This window comes from Chelonia mydas, chromosome 3 (genome assembly GCF_015237465.2).
Source record: "Chelonia mydas isolate rCheMyd1 chromosome 3, rCheMyd1.pri.v2, whole genome shotgun sequence".
Lineage (NCBI taxonomy): Eukaryota > Metazoa > Chordata > Testudines > Cheloniidae > Chelonia > Chelonia mydas.
In genome coordinates this window covers 100,542,264-100,566,093 of record NC_057851.1, presented here as the reverse complement: position 1 = coordinate 100,566,093, position 23,830 = coordinate 100,542,264, and the positions used below count along the sequence as shown (strand labels likewise).

At 40.2% G+C, this 23,830-nt stretch overlaps 1 protein-coding gene and 1 long non-coding RNA gene across 6 annotated transcripts in view; one reads left to right on the top strand and one right to left on the bottom strand.

Moving 5' to 3' along the window:
* The window catches only part of PDE7B (phosphodiesterase 7B), a 277,534-nt gene that overhangs the window by 28,009 nt on the left and 225,695 nt on the right, over positions 1-23,830 (bottom strand). For all 5 annotated transcript variants that reach the window (XR_006289612.1, XM_027820564.3, XM_043542966.1 and 2 more), the window contains 4 exons: positions 7,443-7,594; positions 5,385-5,448; positions 2,735-2,830; positions 587-687 (listed from right to left, as the gene is read on the bottom strand). Coding sequence is in view for 4 of the 5 variants with exons in the window: in XM_027820564.3 (XP_027676365.1) it covers positions 587-687; positions 2,735-2,830; positions 5,385-5,448; positions 7,443-7,594 (413 nt within the window). In the remaining variant the exon portion in view is untranslated. The remainder of the gene's footprint in view (positions 1-586; positions 688-2,734; positions 2,831-5,384; positions 5,449-7,442; positions 7,595-23,830) is intronic.
* Positions 6,357-23,111, top strand: LOC122465059. The gene is made up of 3 exons (XR_006289613.1): positions 6,357-6,531; positions 7,371-7,471; positions 22,861-23,111. It is a non-coding gene; the product is annotated as an uncharacterized LOC122465059 (long non-coding RNA).

Below are 23,830 nucleotides of genomic sequence, written 5' to 3'. Positions count from 1 at the left end.
ACTTCACACACCCAAGTTTGAAAATGTTGGCCACAATCCTTTCTGAAATACCTTTCATGTCATTTAGAAGCAGAGTGGAAGATCATTCTCGTTATGATTTGGAACAAGCTCCCAAGCCTTTCTGTTGCTGAGTGCCAGTTATTTATTACTAATATGATGATAAACGTGCTCTGATTTGAATAAGGTGCCCTGCAATGAGAAACAAATGTGCCCTGTAGATTCCAGATGTCAGCTATCCTGTGTATTTAGAGGCAGCATGGTCTTGTGGTTAGTCTAGAGGACTGTGACTCATGAAACATAGGGCCTGATTCCACTCTCACTTATACCTGGGTAACACTCCATTGACTTCAACAGAATTGCCCTTTGTTTACACCAATTCAAGTGAGATCAGAATCAGGCAACTGGACTCTGTTTCTGATTTTGCTACTGAGTAGCTGCGTAAGCTTGAGTCATGGTGAGTTTAAGTGGCTTAACTATTTTCCCCATCTACAAAATAGCTATTTTATCTATCTTGGTACAATGATTTGAAACTCCTATTTGACAAGCTCTGTCAGTGCAAAGTCCTATTGTTTTCATTTGTTATTACCTTGGGCTCCTTTAGATAGCAGTGCATAGCTTGAGTGACGTCAGCAGCGTGGACCGCGTTGTGGTACGGGTTTTGGCTGTGATAATCTTCTTGAACCATAACTAGAAAGCAAAACAGGGAAAAGATGATCTGTCTCAACACCATGATCACTCTTGGAAACTGGGGTTAAAACAAGAGTTGGGGTTATGCTCAGGGATCTGGGGATTTTCTTCAAATGTCTACATCTTGCCTGGCTTAGCACTCTTACTAAGATGCCTTTGGAGGAAAAAAAATTGCTTGAAAGGATTTGTGAGGCCCTAGAGGATTCTGGGCTAGTTCATAAATCAAGCTTTTCTTGCCTTAGTGAAGGCTCTCATTTAGAAGTAAAATAAGGGTGGGAGCAAGGGAGGCAAAATTATACACAGTAGAGTGTAATTATTTTAGGCCGCTGTGGTACGTGAGTAATATGTCATTAAGGCAGTACCTATGTCACAGCAGAGGCGGGAGACTGGGTCGGTTGAGGGGGGTGGGGGGAGTTGTTGATTGATTATCCATGGACAAAGGTGTGCTCATGTCCTTTAGGCAGGGCCTCAGAAATACAGTATTTTGGTAATCCAAGTGGAAATTCCTGGAATATTTTTAGTCATCTCTATCCTTGCATTTTAAAATCCCAGTCCCTCTTGTTTTACCAATTCCAGCACTAGAAACTAACTTTCCACCTGGAAGATTGAGATCCGACTTTACAGCCTTCTCTCAGCTCCTGTTGGCACAAGAAATCACTGAGGTTTGCTCCTGAAATTTGGTTGTGCCATGTGGTAGCACATTTCAACACTAGGCAATCCACTGTGCCATCTCAAGGCAAAGTGACATTGTATATGCAAAGGCTGTATTATAACATTGTCCAAATCACCCTCCTCTCTAAGGACGATGTCCTCTTAAGCTGGGAGAGGGATCAGAAGCAAAATTCCAGTGGCATTGACTCATTGCTATTGAATGGCTTTCCTGGCAACTCGGGTCTCCAAAATGTATCAGGGAGACAAGGAAATCTCTAGCATGAGACTTCCCTAGCTATTAATTGCCAGAAGGATGGAATGCACATTGTACTGACTGGGACAGAGACACCTCATGTGAGGCTAAGAATTGAGTATGTGTATGTGGCACAAAAGAGAATCACTCACTGGTAATTCCTTCTGGCATAGGGCTTTTGTTGTAATTATTGGTTTTGGTCTTTTATACAAGTTGCTAGAGACAATTACTGCTGTGTATATACTATTTCAGTACGGTTTTTTTATAGCTAGCACTGCATGACTATATATCAAATATACACATCTGAAGGTGTTGATGATTATTCTTTAAGCCATGTATAATTTCAGATTGAGTGATCTGAGAGGCTGCTTCTTACCCTGTACAGTCAGTCGTGGCAGTTAAATAGGTCGAGGTACTTTGGTGTTTGTGGTACCCTTCTGACTGTTGCAGAGTTTACACTTTCCAGGAGCGGCAGCTGCGCTCTCTCACTGGCAGGACACTACCTTTGAAACTCTGACAGGACACGATTAATGGACTTACTTGTCTTTGGCTTTCTTTCTTTCTTTGGTACCCTGACAACATGGGGGCTAATATTTCTGTTGGCAGTGGCGGCAGCAGCAGCCGCGGCTTTCATCAGTGCTATCCAGTGTAGACAGCTTGATATAATTTGTTAAATTTTGTAAATAGGCTCTTAGCTGCTCTATAAATCACTAAAACAACAACACTGCACTACAGTTCCATTTCCACTGAGATGTATTTGGATTGATTCTACTGTGTGTGTGTGTGTGTGGTTCTGTCTGTGTGGGCCTACCCAGTCTGTGTGTGGCTCAGTATAAGGTGGTTGATTTTTTTAAAAATCAGTAGTTCAGTTTTATCTGCGCTGATGAAAGACTGGTTTAGAGACCAATCCAAAGTCCACTGAAGTCTCACCATTGACTTCAATTGGTCTGAGACTTTACTGCTTGTAAAGTAAAGTTAGTGTATTTTACAGAAATGTTCAATTGTTAACATTTGCAAGAATATATATATAATATTGCAAATGTCAGCAATATTATAAAATATAATTGAAGCAAGACAGTGCCATGTTTGCATCCTACCTAAGCTGTAAAATGCCTTGACGATAAAGTTGAAGAAAGGACTTACCTAAAAACCTATGTAATGTAACCATGTCTAACTGGAAGTGGTGAATAAGCCCATGCACATTGAAGAGGTGGCACAGCAATGTTACCAGGCTGTTTCCTGAAAATATAGAACACTTGTTATCTTATTTTAACAGCGGATAAATAATGCAGTGACAACCATGCACAAACAAGATCTTGCTTATTTTCTAATGGTCTGAACTGATTCAATCTCTTGAGAGCTGATCCTTCCAACACTTATGCTACGGCTGTCAATTTTGGTTGGACGTATTCCTGGGGGTTTCATCACATGACCCTAAAATCTTTAATTCTTGGAGACTCCAGGGCAATGCTGGAGGGTTGGCAACCCTAATTTATGCACATAAGTAACTTTGTGCATGGGAGTAAAGTTATTCATCACAATGTATTTGCAGGATCAGAACTTGGTCCTGTATGGACAATGTCAGCGGAATTCACCTTTGAGATATTCTCTCTTAAGTGTAGTTTATAGTGTACTGGAAATCACTTTCCTATTTCTGCATTATACATGTAATGAATTCACAAAGCAATGCCCAGAAGAGACCTACTAGGAAGGAAACCTCTCAGTACGAGCACAACTGTGACTTCACAAACAAGGGCCACTTCAGGAGTCTATGCAGATGATGAGGTTGATGGTTTTAACACTTGAACATAGCACAATGTTCCCAGTGAACTATAGCTAGGGCTTCTATTGCTCAGGGTTTATTAATTTCATTTTCCAAAATTTTAGTAACTTTTGAGTTCTATATAAATGTCCAAAAAACAGGATTTTTCAGGGCTCTCTTTGTACATACATGAAGTACTGTTTCAAACAGCACTACATTAAAGCACACCTTTAGTGCACACCAGCAGGGTTTACATGGACCAATTAATGCACGTTAGTGTGCTTTAGAAATCACATCCACATATCCAGTTTACTGTTCCATGTAGACAAGCCCTTAGATACAAGCCAGGGAGCCTATATAAACACACTGCCCTGGAAAAGGAGTGAAATCAATATGATTACTTAGTAACCATTTCTGGTGTTTCTCCAGTGCTTATTTGATAAACATCAAGTTCATTTTTTTTAAATTGCAAGTGTTTTATTGTTATTTATCAGTTAAAACCTAAAATGAGAAGCCCTAATTATAGTGTCAGTTCATCTCAATTAGTTAAGTACATGGCCAAAGCTAATTAGTATTAAAAGCCAAACAAATTATAGAGAAGTCAGCAGTTTACAATTAGTTGAACTTTATTTCCTAAACGAATGTACAAACATATGAATAATCCATGCATCCAGTTCAGCACATTGCTGTAATTGGATCCGACAGTAACAATGCAATCTTATGCAGCGAAAATGAGTTTCAACCTAGCAAGGACTCAATCCCCCCATAAATTCACACTAACTTCAGTAAGAGTTCAGTACAGGTAATAATGGCAGAATTGAGCCCTACATTGGTATTCATCTTGGCAAGCTATTTAGGAAGAGTATGTGTAATTCTATAATAATCCATTTGCAATGTTCATGGAACTGAATGAAAATTAAAATTATACAAAAGTACAATGATATAAGGAAAGGTTTAAAGAGAGTCTTTTCTCACTGTTTGTGATTCAGGATTGAAGGATAATGAATGTATGAAGAGGAAACAGATTTTAGTCAAAAGGACAGAGACATTTTCTTGATCCTTCAGCTGTAGTGCTATACGATGGTAGCACGGGAAGATAATGAAGTATATTCAATGTAATTTCAGCAAGTCAGCATGATTACATTTTTGCTTTCTTTGTCATTTACACACCTTTCCTCATACTTTCTACTGCCAGAGGGCTAATAAGTAATCCTCTGAATCAGTGAATCCCAGCTTTTTCCATACTTCAGCTCTGCCTCTACTCCCAATCTACTTGGCATCTAATAGGGAAGCCCCTCCCATTTTGCAGTGTGGAAGGGATAGGGTGGTCATACCTCCCCCTTCCCCACCAGGCTCTGAATCCCTCCTCTACTCTTAACTGACCTGTGCTACTTCATTGTCTAGATGTGTGTGGTTGTATGTATAGAATCAAATATAGACATTAACACACATTTTACTGGCAATTCATAATTATGGCATTACTGAATGAGAGAAGAATTAATATCCTATCCTGACAAATATAAATAAAGCATAATTCAGACCAAAACCATTTTATATTAATAAAAATTCATGGCTGATGGAGTCTGGCCCTGAAGTCAGTGCAGCTGATCATGGGAGGATCATCCCAGTGTAGGTGGGCTATATAGGGCCAGTGCACATTATAATGATCTGAAATGAACAACAGATTTTTTAAAGCACTTGTGCATTTTTCACAGTGGAACGTGCCATTTTAAAAAAAAAAAGTAAGTAGTTACCATTTTACAATACATAAATAAAAGGTGGCCATGACAAATATGAAAAAATTAAATTTATAGATATGGGATACATTTAAATATAACACAATTATGAATGTTCTGAAAATGTTTAATGGTGTGATCTTGTAAGGAGCCGAGCACCCTACAATTCCCATTTAAATGTATGTACATACAAGAAGAGTCTACCAAAATAATTAAGAATTCCTAGAATAATTGTATGAGATGGATTGTAGGACAACAAATATTTGGGTTTTTTTGTTGTTACTTTATGACTTACCATTTGTCAAACGGTCAAACAAGAAAATGTCAAAATCCCACATTCCCACTTTGGATAGCATGTGCTGAAAATGCAAACATGAAAAGCAAAATGACTTATGTCAGACTGTGAAGCAGATTTAAATAATTATTACTGTACATTAATCAATCATCAGTGTAGCTGCTGCAGCTTCAAAAATTCTCTTCTTGAGAGCTATACAGATGCATTTGAAATTGGATTAACATAGCAATGTCTCTGCCTTCAAGAGCCAAGTGTTATTCCACTGGGTAAGAAATCCTCTTCCCCTTTTACTTGACAGAAGTACAGTAAATGAGACCCTGCAGAAAATATTCTCCAGCTGAAGCAGGAAGAATGTGAAAAATCAAAGAAAACATTTTGCCATTTTGCACAGGTCCATCGCTGTACAACTTTTTGCAGCCTTCCTTTATTGCCCCAAATTAGCTCTGAATTTTTCAAAGTGACTCATTTTAATGGGGCTGGACTCACTCCTGCAGGTCATCCAGGGAATTAGCATTTCCAGCCTCTGCAGCACCCTCTGCAGGCCAGTGTCCTGCTTGCCGCTGGGCTCCGACTCCCTTCCAGACCCCAGTGCCCCTTTCAAGCTGGGGTGCTGCCCCCTGGCAGTACCCCCACAGATCTGAGTCTCCCCCCACCAGGGGACCCCCCAACCTCTATCCCCACCTCACATCAGTCTTTGGCTACTGCCAGTCACCATCTAGCCCCCGCTTCCTGGGGCAGACTGCAGTATAATTGCCACTCATCATCAGCAAGGAGGGTCTGGACCTGCTACTTCTGCAACCCCAGTACCCTTTTCCTAGGCCTTCATCAAGGCCTGCAGTCTGGGGGTTTCTCAGGCCAGAGCTCCCCAGCTCCGCTCCACTGATAAATACCCTGCTCAGCTCCCAGCAGTCAGGCCCCCTCCCTCTCAACATCTAGAGAGAGGCTCTTTCCTCCTGGCCCACAGCCCTCTTATAAAGGCCAGCTGGGCCTGACTGGGGCGTGACCACAGCTGTGGCTGTTTCCCCAATCAGCGGAGGCTTGCTGCTTTCTCTAGCAGCAGCCCTCTCACAGCCTCAGCCCTCTCCCAGGGCTGATTTCAAGCTCTTCAGGGCAGAAGCTGGTGACCACTCTGCTATACTCATACAATGTGAGTTCTCCTGAGGACTTGATTCTTGCATTTTGTCTTAGTTCCTTAGAAGAGATATGCCCTCTTAAAAAATTTAGCTGTACTATCCAGACAGGCAAACACAGGAATAACCTTTAATCTCATGCTGTATGCAGTCTCTGAGAGGAGTCTAGCAGTACCACCCACCATGTACAGCATTGCACACTTGAGTAGGTGCATTCAGGATTTTGAACCTGGATCAGCTGCATGACCTAATATGGCAAATTCTATGTTGTCATGCTATTCCTGCAGCACCTAACACTGTCCAGATTCCCAAGTGGGGGCCACAATTTGTGACCCTTTCTTGCACTGAGCAACGCTTACTCATGTGAGTAATCTTAATGACATCAATAGGACCAATCATTTGGGTAAATGCTAATCAGTGTGAGTAAGGGTTGAAGAATCAGGTAATTGTATTTTGCATACTAGGAGTTCTCTTTTCAAGTAGCATTCTTCACTTTCTAGCCTAAACTGTCCTGTAGTGTTACTATGAACTGTTAAATAGTTGTTGCAGAGGTGGCTGCATTTCCTTGGCGGATGAAATTAATCCTATGTATAGTTTTATATCTGCTTACATTTGTAACTCACTTAGGGATCCTTCAGGCATACAAATATATGTTCACCACTTAACAATTCCAGATTGTAATTTGGGCTGGCTGAGTTTGAAACTTTGGCATCCGGTCTAAACATTTCCTTGTCACTCTGATGCTCATTCCTTAATGCTATGATCATAAAACCCATGGGAAAGTATAGTACATTTGTTGGTGGGTGAAATTAGAGTGGGTAATTTTAGCCAGTTCATCCACCCATTTGTTTTTCAGAAAAGCAAATTATAAAATGATGTTCTTCAGCAAGATATTTTCAAGGATTGGGGATTTGGAGATGTCTCTTACCCTTGCTTGTCCAAGGTAGTCTTCATCCAGTAAGTACAGAGAGGCTTGTGGTACAATTCCACGCAACAGCCTGGATGCATGGAAATATCTCTGAAAGCTTAACAGTCTTTTCACCTTTTTCTTGGTGCCAATTTCCCCTGAGTGTGTTGTATCTGTGGAAAGTAATTAGTACAAAAACCATCATGCTGGAGCTCAAGGACAACTTTCCCCACTGTTTAAAAAGAAAACATTGAAAATTTCATAATTTTGTAAGTCTTCTCTGAAACTCGCAAGAAACCACAATACTCTTAATGCCGCATTCTTTGCTGTTCAGATTCAGGAATAAAATCTCTCTCTTAGGAGTGTGCGTGCACAAGTTATACTTTAGCTTTAGAAGTAACGGTGTATAGGTGTATTACAGAGATGAAGTATGGTGCAGTGGTTAAGCTACTAGCTTAGAAGACCTGAGTTCAAGTCCCTGCTCTATCATAGGCTTCCTGTATGACCTTGGTTAAGTCACTTAGTCTCTCTGTGCCTCAGTTCCCTACCCCATAGAGGTGTTGTGAGAATAAGCACATTAAAGAGTAGGAGGTGTTCAGATACAACAGTCATGGGGCTCACATAAATACCCCATGTGAACAGTAATGTGTCCTGTGGCAAAACTTGTGTAAGGATTAAGAGAAATACTTAAATTTGACTTTCACTGCTCTTTTGGAAGGTGAATAAGTCCAAACTAAGTACATATGAGAGGGCTTTGCTGTGCTGAAGTTGAAATAATCCTCACTAAGGATCTTCTGAGGTTTCAACTTTCTGAATGATGCCTTATGGTGTTTAATGGAGAGGCTAACATGCACTTTGTTTTACCAGTTTAGGTCAGACGGGATTTAGACTGTAAGCTCTTCAGGGCAGGGACTGACTTTTTGTTCTGTGTTTGTACAGCGCTTAGCACAGCAGTCCATGGTCCATGACTGGGGCTCCTAGGTGTGATGATAATGCAAATACACAACAAATACATAAATATAGCAACAAGCTCTTTTAAAATAAGGACTTTTTTTCCACCTGCTGATATACTTCACTGATGTACAACAAGTGACAGGTCCAGGAGTCACTTTGGGATTCCTGTTTGCTAGTAAAAGGCTGTACACATCCAGGAGATAAAATAGTTGGTTATTCCAGTTCTAAGTATTCTTTGCTCATATTACTTAACAGTTATATTGGGACAATATTATTATACACTGAAAGACCCACAAAAAGCTTTTTAGGTCCAGCGTTATTTGACGCAGAATTGTCATCTTTGGGTAGGTTAAATCTTTTCATTATATGAGTTGCATTTTCCTGGAATAATTGTATCAGCACTGTTAGTGCCATGTTCTTTAGATAGATGGATAGTTCCAAAACAGATAAGGCACGCAATCAACAAAAACCTGACCAACTTTTTTGATGCTGCAAGGTAAACTTCAGGAAATCAGACAAAATGAAACTCCCAGCTTTTGTTAATCATTCATGCTTCTATATCCCTTTGGATTACAATGAAAGTATACTTTGCATTCTGAATTTGGAAATGTGACAATCAGACCCTCTGGTCTACTCGATCTCTTTCCGAACAGAACTGAAGCCAGTATGTGTTGAACTCAGAAGTTAAAAGATCTAGATATTAAGTTTCTAAATGAACTTTTCTGGCTGTAGCATCTGTTTGTAGTTCTCTTTCCCCCACATTTGCTGGGAAACCTTGTGCACCCAATTTGGGATCTAATGTTGGATCAATCTAATACTGACTGACACTGTTCTCTTCAATGAGAGAGACAAAGTGGGTGAGATAATATCTTTTATTGGACTCTATTGGTGAAAGAGCCAGGCTTCTGAACTAAAGAAGAGCTCTGCGGAGTTCAAGAGCATGTCTTTTTCATCAACAGAAATTGGTCCAGTAAAAGATATTAACTCATCCACCTTGTCTCTCTCATATCCTGCGACCAACACAGCTGCAACAACACTGTCCTCTTTAATGACATCTTCCTTGGATTTTATGTAATGTTGCGTGTGGTTTTAAAAAAATTAAATTCTTCTCTTTCCCATGTGGATAGTGAATGAGTGTGTACAGTGCTCTTAGATGGTAAACAGTAAGTGAACCAGAGCCATTAGACTCTATGCCATCCCCATGGTAAGATGAGTTGCCCTGGAGTGTCCGTTGTGAATCATCATCAGAATTCAGTTCTCATGGTCTGGAACAAGATTGCATGCTCTTTGTTATATGCACCCGGAAATTGGCGCTTATAAAAGTTCAGCACGGCTTCTTAATGAGTTTCCAAGTTGTGATGTTTATTTTTTTGTGTGCAGCCTCTGCAATACAATCTGCTCGAGATCACTGTGATAATAAATTACCAGAAAAAGCAAAACTTCATTAGCGGCCTAAACCCACCTAAGGATACATTTTCAGTGCACAAAATCTAGTGCATGACCCATTTTGAAAAAAAAAACAAACGGTAAAATTGGCTGCCTACTCTGTCATATTGTTTGGTGTTTCCCCATAACCAATCCCTGTGCAGTGATGCTAAGAAGTTAAATTTAGAATTAAAAAAAACTGAACTGATGCCAGGGAACATTTAAAAGGGAATATACTTTATTCAAGTTGTACAGTAGTCATATGCTCTCTTTACTGAATACCAGAATGATTTTGCTTCCCTAGAATTTCCTATATGGATGAATTTGACAAGGAAAATGAAATTGTTTTCATAAGGAAGAGGACTTAGTCTGGCATTTATTTTACCCTAGTATTGTTAGAAGTAACAGCTAAGTTTACTATTAGAGAAATTAAAGTTGTTTAATTTGTGCATTTAACAGCACTTCATGTGTAGTCAGTTTCAATGTTCCCTCTGTAGTCACTGTAAGTTGAGAGGCCAAAGGAAAATATACGGCAGTGGTTAGAGGCAAGTGGGGGTAAGCATGTTTTTTTTTTAAAGATGGGGTTTACAGGGGATTGGCTGAAAATGGAAAGTTCTTTTTAGGGCATGCCTATCATTATTTGAGATGAGCAATTCCACTGTACATCACTGAATTTGTTATGTAGAGAAGATTTTAGAAAACATGCATGTGGTGAGGGCATCTCTTGCCATTTTGTGCTATTTGTGCTGAGCATTGGTTCTTCTGTGAAATTTGACCTTTTCAAGCTTATGAATATTAAAAATATGTATCTAAAACACTTTCCTGGCACTTTTTAGAGAGGTCTTTATAATATTCTAAAATTAGTATCTAAAGTCTATATTGGCGCTGCAAAGAAACAGACACATTTCACAGGTTTGTGTTGGCTTAAATGTCAGGAATGGTGTTAAAAATTTACATTTTGGGAGTTTTCTGGGTGGAGTTTCCTCCTCATGTGATCCAATAGCCACCAAACCTCAGGGCTACTGAAGGGCACAAAATGAGCAAACAAAGATGATATATATTTTGCTGAGGACATTGAGTATGAGTTACTGAATCCCTAAGTCACACCATTCCATTGCACAGGAGATTGTTCCAAATATCCCAAGGACCTTTAATAATGTGTAATTGCATAGTGGCTGTAGCTTGAAGGGCAACTGGAAGCCTCGTGTTGTCGAAAGAGCAAAAAGTAATAGCATTATAGTAGCAGCATGATCGCTAAAGCTTCCGACTTGATTCACCGGTATCTGCCCAAATTTTATCGCCCTTTTAAAAATTAGTCATTTCACTTTTCTTGTCTTTCTTTTTTTAAACCCTGCCTTTTGGGGGAATGTCTATCAAAAGCCACACCAGTTATTGGGAGAGAACAGTGTGTGGGAGGAGCCCAAAGACTGGTTGTGAATTTTTCTTTTATATCATGATTTTTGATAAATTGCTGGAATCTAGCTCAGTTCCTGGAGACCAAAATTCTTTTAGGCTTAATTCCAAAGTTAATCCTTCATCAGTCTCTTCTCCTCTCCACCTCCAATTTTCCTATTCCCTTCTTTGCCTAGATTATGTTACTGTCACAATCTCAGCTCACATGTTTAAAATTTACAGGCATGGAAACATTTTGCTTTGTCCATTAAAGCTAGCAGTTGCCAGAACTCCTTCTAACCAGATCTCCATCTGACCTTTACACTGAATGCAAGTGATTGTGAAATTGTCACTCTCCTTCCTTTTACTTTTGCTTCAGAAGTCAACGCTGTGGTCTGGTCTACCCTACCGCTGCTGGTCAATCTAAGCTACGCAATTTGAGTTACGTTGGTAGCGTAACTCAAATCGACGTAGCTTAGAGCTACTTACCGCGGGGTCCACACTACGCTATGTTGATGGAAGATGCTCTCCCGCCAACATGGCTGCTGCCTCTCATTGAGGTGGAATACACAAATCGATGGGAGACCGCTCTCTCATCAATTGGGAGTGTCTTCACTAGACCTGCTAAATTGATGCCATTGCATCGGGGGGAGGGATAGCTCCGTGGTTTGAGCATTGGCCTGCTAAACCCAGGGTTGTGAGTTCAATCCTTGAGGGGGCCATTTAGGGATGTGGGGCAAAAACTGGGGACTGGTCCTGCTTTTAGCAGGGGGTTAGACTAGATGACCTCCTGAGGTCCCTTCCAACCCTGAGATTCTATGATTTAGCTCTGTAGTGAAGACAAGCCCCTATGTCTTTTCAGTCCTGGAATTCTAGTGGAGAGAAGTAGATATGGAGAGTGTGTGTCTAGCGCCATCACAGCAGCCAGGGATTTGATTTGAGGGAGTACATTATTCCTTGGATTGGCAGTAGAAACTGAGGCTATGTCTACACCATAGGTAATTATAGCACACAAAACACACTAGACTGGAGCAGTGTGAATCATGAAATGTTTTCTTAATACCCAGGACAATTTCATTCAAATTCACTGTCACTTGTGATCCATATTATGGCATGTGTAGAACATTCATGGCTTTCAATAGGAGTTTCAATAAAACACTGGGGGCAGTTTGCATCCCTTAGACAGCGCTTGCCTTTCTGCTCCAGAACTATATTCTATCACAGTGAATTTTGGGAAAATTTATCCACAATAACCCATGAATCCCATCTGAATGTATTTGCATTCTAATAAGGGGGAATCTATAATATTCGTAATGTGTGCTAGGAGCTGAATTTTCAAAAGTGGGTTCTTTAACATGAAGTCCAAGACCTACATTTGGATGCTCGCATATAGGCATGAGCTGAGTATCCAAGATTTGAACATTCTTGTAAAGGGCTTACATTTTGGGCTCCTTGGTTTATCTGTAATGTCAGAGGCATTTTCTCTTTCTCCCCTCTTCACTTCTAAGCCAAAAAGAAATCTAATGAAACTGAGGGACAAAATGATGCTTAAATAACACAACGAGCTTGATTTTAAAACAGCAAAAGTGAAGGAATTTAGATTTAAGGCAAAAATTCTGTCTTCAACTCACCAATAGTGCAAATAACTATGACCTGTCTTATGTGCCCCAATAACCAGACTGAGTTAAGGATGATGGTTTTACATTAGTTAATGAAGGTTATACTGAATATATATTTTTTTGTTTTCATTTGGGTGCAAGGACTTGGAATAGATCACAGGAGGATTTTGAGACACAACGGGCTATTGATACCTGCTTGTACTTAGAATAAAATGAGTTACGATACACAGAGAACTCAGTTCATAAGGTATCTACGCAGGTTTCTTTTCTCTGCAACCATAGGACTATGGGCATTTGTTTGTAGAATGAGCAGCTGATTTGAAAAAAAGAAAAATATTGACATTATGTGGCTGCAAAGGGACATGTAGGAGGGGATTTGGCAAGTATGTGCAGGTTTGAAATGAAACTGAAATATGGGCAGGGATGTCTTTTTATACTTATAAAACATCATCTGGGACTTTGTTATGCTCTTGATTTAATCATTCTAGCACCTTATGGATATTTTTATGCTTATCCACAAAAGCAGCACGTGTATGACTCTAAGGGGTGCACATCCACACTGTATTGAAGTTTTGCCCGGCACATTAGGTGAGGAATCCTTTTGCTGCAGATGGAGCACAATTATTGTGTAAACACACACATTCACTCCCTGTGAAGCTGCAACATTTACCCTGGTTCTTCAGCTCCAAAAACACAGGCTACTTATGCTAAAGGAGATTTCCGTTAGCTGACAGTGCTAGTAGGTCCTTTATCCATTCTGTTTGGCAGCTGTTAGAGGGCAACGTCATACATAAATACAGTACATACAAAGCCAATACCTGACTGTAGGATCCTGGTTGACACTTGAATACTGCATGTGCCCCTCCAGAGGTTAATAAGCCATGAGGAACTGCTTGTATCCTTCTCTCTCAAAACAAAGTGCCACTGGCAGCACAGAAGAGAAGGGAGTAACACACATCAGCTCTCCCTGTACATGGCCTATCACTCCCTCCAAAATCTGTTATTTCAATTAAATGAGATTTCCTGAATTGGGAGCTCCTTACCTACCATCTTTCTCTGTTTTGTATTGCTGAGGTAGCATATGGGCGTGTGTACTAAGTGTATAAAGGCAATATGGAGGTGGTATTAACAAAGGGAAAAGGCAGTGCAAGTTAACAACAAAAAATGATTATGTAAATCAATATTACACAAAGACAATTTAACCTCCACACCAGACATTGACTTTTCTACAGTATTAGTACCATTTTTTTAAATGAACAGATTTTGTTTATGCATTCAAACCACCTCTGAGTTTTCTTTGGTGATATCTTCTTTCTGGCTTGCACCAGCACTTGAGTGTATAATGAGGAGAGATTATTTGCCTCCTTTCCTGGAGGGAAAGTGGGTTTGTTAATTTTCAAATAACTAATTGACTCAGAAACAATGTTCTACTCATTTTCCTCAAGGATGCTCTAGGAAAGTGCCTAACATCTATAAATCAGGTCTGCTAAACACACCTTTGACTCATATACAGCTTTTATCCCTGGTTTCTTGCAGCATGCCCTTGGCCATGTTATGCTTATCCTCTGTTATGCAAATCAGGGCCTGCAAAAGCAGGGAAAGAGTTGTTGGTGGAGTAGAGAAAATGGTTGCAGGAGGCATTTCTGGAGGCATGGCAGGAGGGAGAGAGGTGATAGCTGGTGAACTAAGGAGACACTTTATCCCTACAGATTCTGGAGGTAACATCCTGCAGTGGTAGCCCCTGTGACAACTGATTGAAGTGCATTTGAGTGTGGACTCCAGGTGCGTTTAATTGGCTAAGGGGGAACAATCAGTATTTACTCCAGTTAATTTCTCCAGCATCGATAAAGCCTCTGTCAATTCATACCAAACTTTTAGCTTAGATTTACATCGCCCTTACTTCAGTCTTTTCTTTGTTTAGTGTACTGTGCCAAAATTCTCACCTTCCAAAGTTCTCCCATAGTATAAACAGGAGCATACGTGGAAGTGCTAACAGTAGATAAATTGCTGTGTATTCTTATTACCTGTGTCCAAGGGCGTAGCATGGATTTTTCACACTACTTAAAAGACAGCTGTAGTTTTTTAAGGATAAGTGAACAGACTCAGTTAAAATAAGAAGTAATCCAAAACTTGATTTTAAACCTATTGCAAGCTTTTGAAAAAGTATTCATTTTCTCTCTGCATTGTCTGTCTTTTTCTTGTACCTCTGCACTTCCTGGGTCAAGATCAGAGTAGAATTATCACAGTTCTGAAGAAAGGCTGCTCTCCTGGAATTTCTGGCGTGACAGAAAGCAGGAAGCTTCAGAAAACATTTTAAGACAACTTGTTACTGCAAAGTTTCCACTCCAGCTTGGCAGACCTCAGAACATTCAGATAAACATCCCAATTGGACCTCTGACCCTTTTAAGGTCTGTCTGTTGCTATTTTGGAAAACACATAATTGAGGTTTGGTTTAAAAATAATCAGATTGATTTTCATTCTAAATATGGTTGAAACCTTGCCCTGATTGCTGATAACAATGTTACCAGTTTGATCAGAGTGATATTTTATAAGTTAAGAAAATTGCTGATATTACCTGCCATGAATATACTATGATCATAAAAATTAAATATTAGACAGGAGAACACTACACGCTGCAACAGAACACATTAAATAAGTGCTGTATTGGTATCTTGTACATTTCAATATCTTTGGAAATCCACATGAGACTTTCCTGCCTTTTGCATTTAATTCAGAATCCAGAGCCACCAGTAATAAACTCTTTGCTTTCAACTATATACTATACCAAAACATTTCTTATTAACAATTATAAAAGTCTTTGGGGGGAGAACATCCCCAGATCCTTTTTGAAATGCTTGACATGTTAACTATGTACAGGCGCCCCCCCAACTTACATAATCATTCCGTTCCGGAAAGCCTTGCGTAACTTGAATTCTGCGTAAGTCGGAAATGTATACCTATATATTACGCAAAAATTTCAAAAATCCTATTTCTGGCTTATGGAACTTTTTCCATAAGTGCGAATTTGCATAAGTTGGGTCTTGCGTAACCCGGGGAGCGTCTGTACTGTCTTTCTGGAGATTCTCTAAAACAGTGGTATAGCATAACAGTCTTTGGGGCAGAGACTCTCATTTGTGACATCTTTTGTAGTCTGCCTAGCAAAATGGGGCCACCTGGTTGTGACTACGCCAATATGTTAAATAACAACATTCAAAATATTATATTACCATAGTTGAGTTACAACTGATGAAATAAGTACCAGCAAATAATTTAGTCAATGCATTTGGTCCCCTCTTTGGCTTGTTGAATGTTCATGCACAGGTCACATTGTCCTGAAACTCACTTGTTGAGTAAATTTGAACCAATGTTTTTGTTTTTTCTCTCTGGATTATTGTGAACAGATCACTCTCTATGCCAGGGGTGGGCAAATACGGCCTGCAGGCCATTTTAAGCTGGCCCTCAAGCTCCTGCTGGTGAGTGGGGTCTAGGGCTTGCCCCACTCCGGTGCTTCAGCCAGGGAGCAGGGTCAGGGGCTGCTCCACACAGCTCCTGGAAGCCACAATATGGCCCCGCTCCGGCTCCTACCTGCTCCAATGGCCCTGCTCCTATGGCGCCCTCTGGCGCGCCAATGGGAGCTGTGGGAGCGGTGCCTGTGGATGGGGAAGCATGCAGAACCGCCTGACTGCGCCTCCGTGTAGGAGCTGGAGAAGGGACATGCTGCTGCTTCCGGGAGTCACTTGAGGTAAGCACAGAGCCTGCAGCGCTGAGCCTCTCCCCACACCCCAACCCGAGCCCTGATCCCCCTCCCACCTTCTGAACCCCTCGATCCCAGCCTGGAGCACCCTCCTGCACCCCAAACCCCTCATCCCCAGCCCCACCCCAGAGCCCGCACTCCCAGCCAGAGCCCTCACCACCCCCTGCACCCCACTCCTCCACCCCAGCTCGGAGCTCCCTCCTGCACCCTGAACTCCTCATTTCTGGCCCCACCCTGGAGCCTGCACCCCCAAACAGAGCCCTCACCCCCTCCGACACCCCAACCCCAATTTTGTGAGCATTGATGGCCTGCCATACAATTTCTATTCCCAGATGTTTGCCCACCCCTGGTCTATGCTCAAAGTTTGAGGGGTGCTTATTAGTTGTGATTGGCCATGTAAGTCACATCCGTTTTTTCTGTTCTTTGATTGGATAAGCATAACTCCTACAATCTAGAGGAGGACATGAAGAAATCATCAGGGCTCTGAACCTGTCAGAGAGAGGTAGATGATGAGCAGATTTGCTGAATTTTAGAAAATCTGAAATATTTTCCTTTTTGGGCCATACAGGACAAGATGCCCTTGATATCAGTCTTTGAAAAATTAGGGTACTGCACCTTTATTGGCTGGATGCAGAGTTTAACTTATATTTTTTTAATCACAAGCACACAAAGCAACTGCTTGTGAACATAGGGTACTACCTGCAAAGGAGATGCTCATCTCCTTGTCTGGCTAATTTAATTGCTACTGTGCCAATGTTTTTGTGACAGGTTTTGGAATGCTGTCCCCTTATTGTGCCAAGTGGTGTCTCCTCCCAGATACAACATCTCATGTTAGGTGACAGTGGCTTGAAACAGCTCATAATGGCTCATAGTGGCTTCCAACTCATAATGTTCCCGTGCAATCCTTGACACTCCTGAAAAACACTAACTATACTGGACTTCCCCCAAAATATATTTTCTCTGGGATATCTGAAATGGGACCACAGAACTGAAGAATAGCTATGGAGGTTTTAAAAGAATCCCAAGTCCTGCAGAAGAGTGGGTTGCAAATACATGTTGAAGGAAAGAAATGTATGAAGTCACAGAAATCCAAGGAGAAGAGGGAGTAGATTAAATCCAAATTTAAGCCAAAACTAGGTTTGTTTCTCTTGATGCTTTTCAGCCGTCATGGGGAACTTGACTTGGCTAGTTATTAAAGCCCTCTTCAGGCAAACAGTAGGTGTGAGGTCTTTGATTCAGTTGCCTGTATGTTATTTGGAGAGGGTGTTATGCGTGCTGTAACATGCATTTTCAACCAGTGTTGTAATTTTTTCATATGAAATCTTCACTTCACTGCTTCAGTCTTGTCTGTAGGATAGGATACTCAGGATCTTTATTTTAAAGCTGCAAGTTAATATGATCTACAGCTGATTGCAACTTGTGTGACAGGAAATGGTTTTCCCCTTCCCCCTTTGAGGAAAAATCCACATACCCTGTAATAACAGCTAACGCAGCTTTCATTTATCATGTTAATGATCCCTTCTCCCTGTTCTTTAAGTAATTAGGAAAGTGTCCTCAATGTTATCGTCAAAACACCCTTTCCCTTCTTTATCAAGTAACAGAAGGTCAGGTGACAAAACAAACAATTCCTCATTTGGAAACTCCTGTATTAAAAGGACACTATCGGGTGACATAAACCCAGGATTTATGTTAAAAAAAAATTACAACTCTATATAGTGGTATAAACATTTGCATGGATTTTTTTTAAAATTGCAGCGAAAACAGTCCGTGTTTAGTTTTAAACATTCCCCTGCAATGTTCATAAAACAAATTGCAGTTTTTTACTAGTGCATGAAAATATATAAACGCTCTCTGGCTTTCATTTTCTAAGCTTAAGGAAGTGCAAAAACTAAACAAACAGCATAAATGACAGTAAGCGGAATTTACTTTTCAATCCACATCCACCTTGTCATTAATAATGTAGGGAAGAACATTTTTTTAATAGGATTGTTTTTAAAACTTGTCTGTTCCTTTAAAGAGAGTGGAGAGAGAAACACACAGATATTCTGTGCTTAGAGTGGAGCTTTAGTAGAAAACAGAACTGTCCGTGCTGAGACAACATTACAGAATCCCAATTCCCCTTTCATGAATAGGAGGCTCATAGCAAGTCCATAGATGAATTTTAGGTTTTGGGGTTATTCTTGCCATCCACAGCAGGGAGGGGCCAAACCAATTTGGAAGCTAAATGTCATTTCCAGTTGGAGGCATCTCTGTGCTGGGGCATAAGGTAAGTATTTTGTAGTGATATGGTGAAACTCAAAAGTTTGGCTCTTTTGTTTTGTTTTAACAAGCATTCAGAGCGTTGGATGCTTATCTGAACGTCTTTAATCTGGGTAGTCCAATAAGTCCTTGAAACGTCTTCACAAGACTTAGCATTTCCTAGTTTCATCTGGGACAGAAATACCATGAGACTGGCCTCTCTTATGGTATTTCAGCACTTCCATTTCTTGTCCCAGCCAAAGGCAACAAAATAAAAAGTTAACCAAACTTTTTTAAACCTCAAAAATTTTGGGTTCAGATCACGTAGAGGTTTGGGTGAAGATTGTGATTTGATTTTATTTTTTCTGGAGATGGGCCCTAACCAAAAGCCTTGGAATTGTTCAAAATCCAAACCTGGGGCTGTATCTGAATTTTGCAAATTCTTTTTATTGTGGGACAAACTAAAATTACAGATTCAAACATCTCCAAATGTTGGGTGTTTGAGATCCAGATCCAGAGTTTGTCCATAGGAGTCCATATCTTATTTTACCAAACCTGATACTTTGCATTTCTAGATCACCTTTCATATGAGAATCTAAAAGTACTTTGGAAATATTCATTAAGCCTTAAATATTGACTGCAAGGTAGGTAAAGTAAACCTCGTCAAATGCCTCAAAGGCATCATTTTACGTACAGGCAAACTGAGCTACAGAAAGAAAAAGAGTCTTTGTGGCACCTTAGAGACTAACAAATTTATTTGAGCATAAGCTTTCGTGAGCTACAGCTCACTTGAAGTGAGCTGTAGCTCACGAAAGCTTATGCTCGTGAGCTGTAGCTCATGAAAGCTTATGCTCAAATAAATTTGTTAGTCTCTAAGGTGCCACAAGTACTCCTTTTCTTTTTGTGAATACCGACTAACACGGCTGCTACTCTGAAACCTGAGCTACAGAAAGGTTATTAGATGCCTAATGTCACACAGCACATCAGTGTCCAAGCCAGAGAAAGAACCCAACAGCCCTGAGTATCTTTTGAAGATAGTAGGTGCTCCAAGTTAGTTCTGTTCACTAATTAAGGTAAGTAAAACCCTTCTTGTTAAATGAAACTTCCTTTGTTTGCACATTAATGTCAAGATCTCAGGTTGGTGAATACACAGCACAAAGCAGGCGCTATAATATGTGAAGCATATCTGAGCAAGTGCTATTTAGACCTTGCAGATGCTTTCTTTCTAATCTGGCTATTTCAGCGATGCAAGGAATTTACTCTTGTTCTTAATTAATGCCATCAAGAAATGTACCATATCAGTCACCGACACAGCACATCATGGGATAATGAAACCTATTTTAATCACCACATCAGAGTCACTGGAAGGAACTGGTTCAGTGACTTACTGAGCAATTTAATCAATCAGAAAATTAAATAATTGCTGCCTTACTACTAAAGTCCTTTATTTCTAAAACCCAAACTACGCTCCTCTAAAAGGAAAATCAGTTTAAGTTAATTTTCACTGCGGAAGTGCGTAAAGCTCCAAATGCTTACAAGATACAATATTCAGATTATCTACTCTTCTGTGGCTGCTTGGCGGTAATACGGTAGCTTGTAAAAAGCAAAATGGCCTCTAATTGCCTTTGTGAAATTAGCCTGAGTTAGTTTCAGATACGGGCCTAACCTGCAAAGTTCACAGAGAAACTTTCTTAAAATGTGTGGGGTTTTGGTTGGGACCTAACTCTGGCCCATTTAAACATTTGATTTTGCTGTTCCACAGTATTTCAACACTGCTCCAGTCTATTCTTTTACTTCCGTGGAGTTTTTGGGAAAGTTATGTTTCTACAGTTTTACTTTCAACTCCTGTCTTTCTTAGGTCACTTACTCATCTAGGATGAAAAAAGAAAACAACCGTGACATTCTCTCTCTCACTCACCATTCCATTTTAGGGTATGGTTTGATTGTAATTTATTTCAAGGGGAAACTCCTTCCCCAATTCTCTTATGAACCTCCCTTAAATAGAGCTGTGCAGAACTCACTGCCTTCCGTTTATATGACTTTAGCAAACCAAAATCTCTGGGTTTTGATCACAGGCCCCCAGAATAATATTCAGGTTGCCCAGGCTACTCATGCAAGGTGTTCTGGAGCATCCCTCAGTCCAGTTAGCCAGCAGGAGCAGGCAGCCTTCCTGTCTCACTAATTCAGGATGGGAAAGTAGATGGCCTGCTTTGCCTCATAGGAAACCTGAAATGAATGTGGGGACTGCAAAGCCACCAGGCCCTCCTCACCCCCACTAGTGATGATATGAGACAAAGTTGCTACTCAGTGCCACATGAAAGTCTTGGGTCGAAAATCGTTGTTGCCTACACTATTACATAGAGATTCAGGTGGTGCCATAAGCCCTTGCAAGTTGTTGGGACCCAGTAGTTTAAGACAAGGACATATATATAGCTATGCTAGAGCACAGGAGCACACTAGCTGATGGCATGGGATCACCTGATCAACTACTGGGTCATCATTTAGGTTAAATTTTGTCCTCCACAAATCAACTTTTAAAGCTAAAGGTCACTGGCCCAGCTACAGTTCAAGAAAAGCATAAGGCTATATACATTTTGTGAGGGCAGAAATTACAAGAGGAACTGTGATGTTGTCTAATTAAAATTTAACCATGCAAATCATTATTGCTACCACTGTTATATAATTGCAACAAATCTTATACAAAGTGTAATGCATGGCCAGAAAGGGTTAAACAGTTTGCAGGCTAACTAACCCAAAGCCCACCTTTAAAGACATGTTAGAAAGTATGTGAATGGTAATTAGGGCCATTCGATGCTAGATTGGCTAGAACTTTGAAATGCAAACCTGTATTGGTAGAAAATTAAAGGTGATACTAATTGTATGGGTTTAATTGTAGTTGGTTAAATGTTCACCATGTAAACAGACAGTTCCTGTCTGTCACTATAGCTGTTGATTCAGAGATCAAAAGGGAATATTAACATTTAGATTAATCTTGGGTGCAATAATGTCATTGTCTATGTATCTCTCTAAAGTTTGTGATGAACTGCTTCATGGATAAATTACCTTATGTTAATCCATGTAGTTAATTACGGGTGAAGTTTAGGAAACAGAAGGTTACATCGAAAGCCTATTGTTCACCCAGGACTGTATGGTCAAGTGGCTGCTAGAAAACTGTAAAAAAAGACCCTTGGGTCCTGATCCTTTTTTATCTCAGATCTGCCTGAGGTTTCATGCAGAGGAAGCCAAAGCCATAAGGACTGAGTCCAGTTCTGACTGGACTACCCTGAAATATAAACATTGGACTATAACCTATGAACTATTGCTGAAATAACTCTTTGCAACTACAAAGGTCACCATCTCTGCTATGAATCTGAATCTCAAGACTGTACTCATGTCTGTATGTACAGTAATCTTTTAACGAATGCTCTCTATCTTTTCTTTTTCAATAAATTTTAGTTTAGTTAATAAGAATTGGCTGTAAGCAGGTATTTGGGTAAGATCTGGAATATTCATTAACGTGGGTAGTAATGTGTCCGATCCTTTGGGATTGGTAGAACTTTTTTATATGATGAATAAGATTTTCAGTGATCCTCATCATATTTGAATTGGGTGTCTGGGTGGAAGCCTGAGGCTGGGTTATTTTAAAAGGAACTATGTTGTTGGCTTTTGGGTAACCAATGAGGTATTATAGAGGCTGTTTTGTGCTGGCTTGGTAAATCTCAATATTGGAATATCCACCAGTGTTGGGGATTGTCTGCCCCATTCTTTGCAGTTCACCCTAGTTGAGTGACCTCAGTTGGCTCCCCTGGGACTCTGGTCACAGGAACACTAAAGCCTTACCTCTCCACCAGCTGGGCACGAGAGAGAAAATGTGCATGCACAATCCTGGCCCCAAGTTACACACACCAAACGTCTCTCTGATATAGCGGGACCCTAGAAGAATGTTTAGACATCATCACAGACATTAGCTCACAACAGGAAGCTAATTGTAATCCAGTTGGTTTGAGTTCTACCTTATCAGATCTGTTTTCAGAATCGATGCAATTTCTTTCTCCAGCAGGACTTTACTACACCTTTAACCATACATTAACTTTGGTGCCAGAATCCAAAGAAGCCAAAAGACACAGACAGCCTTGATGCTAACCCATGCTGGCCATGATGGAAAGAAAATCCACCCAAGTGACTAATCTATAAACATAAAGGCTATATTTGAGTAATATTGTCTTATGTTAAATAGCAGTGTCCTGAAATATTTGTTTTAAGAATGTACACATCTTTTTTTAATAATAAACTTTAATTTTTCTCTCTCTTCTTTTGTGAGATGGCATTGTAATATTATTTAGGGTTGCTAGATGGTGCTGTATAGCTCGAGTTTAAGTTTTGTTTATCTGAATTTGTAGAAGTTAGATCATGGAGAAAGGACTGTGATAATGTGTCTTTATGGATATTGAATATATTTCTAGTAAAGTCTGTTCTACCTTAATCTCTCACTTAGTGCAAGTATTACTTTAGATGTAGCGCTGCTGCCTATTGGTTATACCTACATAAGAAAACATTTCTTGGTGCCAAACCATTTCAATAGTATTAGTCCTGGCACTTTATGCAGTAGTATCACAAGATTATTCTGTTTACACTGCTTGTTCCCCTTTTAAGAGGAAGTTCTTTTAACCAATGTTCCCGCTGTACTTATAGTATATGTTAAATAGACAGGCCCCATTTTGTGAGCATGGGTGAGGCCAAAATAAAAGCTTATGTACATCCTGGCACAGATGCGTGCACAGTGAGTGAGGCAGGCTCAGTGCACTCTTCATTTGCAATATTCGTGGTCTAGTGTTGAGATTTCACCTTATTTTGGATTTAAACATTAAAAAATTATCGTCAGTCCCTTAGACTATAACAATGAATACGCAAAAATCTGATTTTGGTTCCCTCCATATTTTCAAGACTGCTACCTTTTCCCATTCACGGAGGTCAAACAGAGATTTTTTTTTTCAGTCTAAAATAGATCTACACTACAAACAAACAAA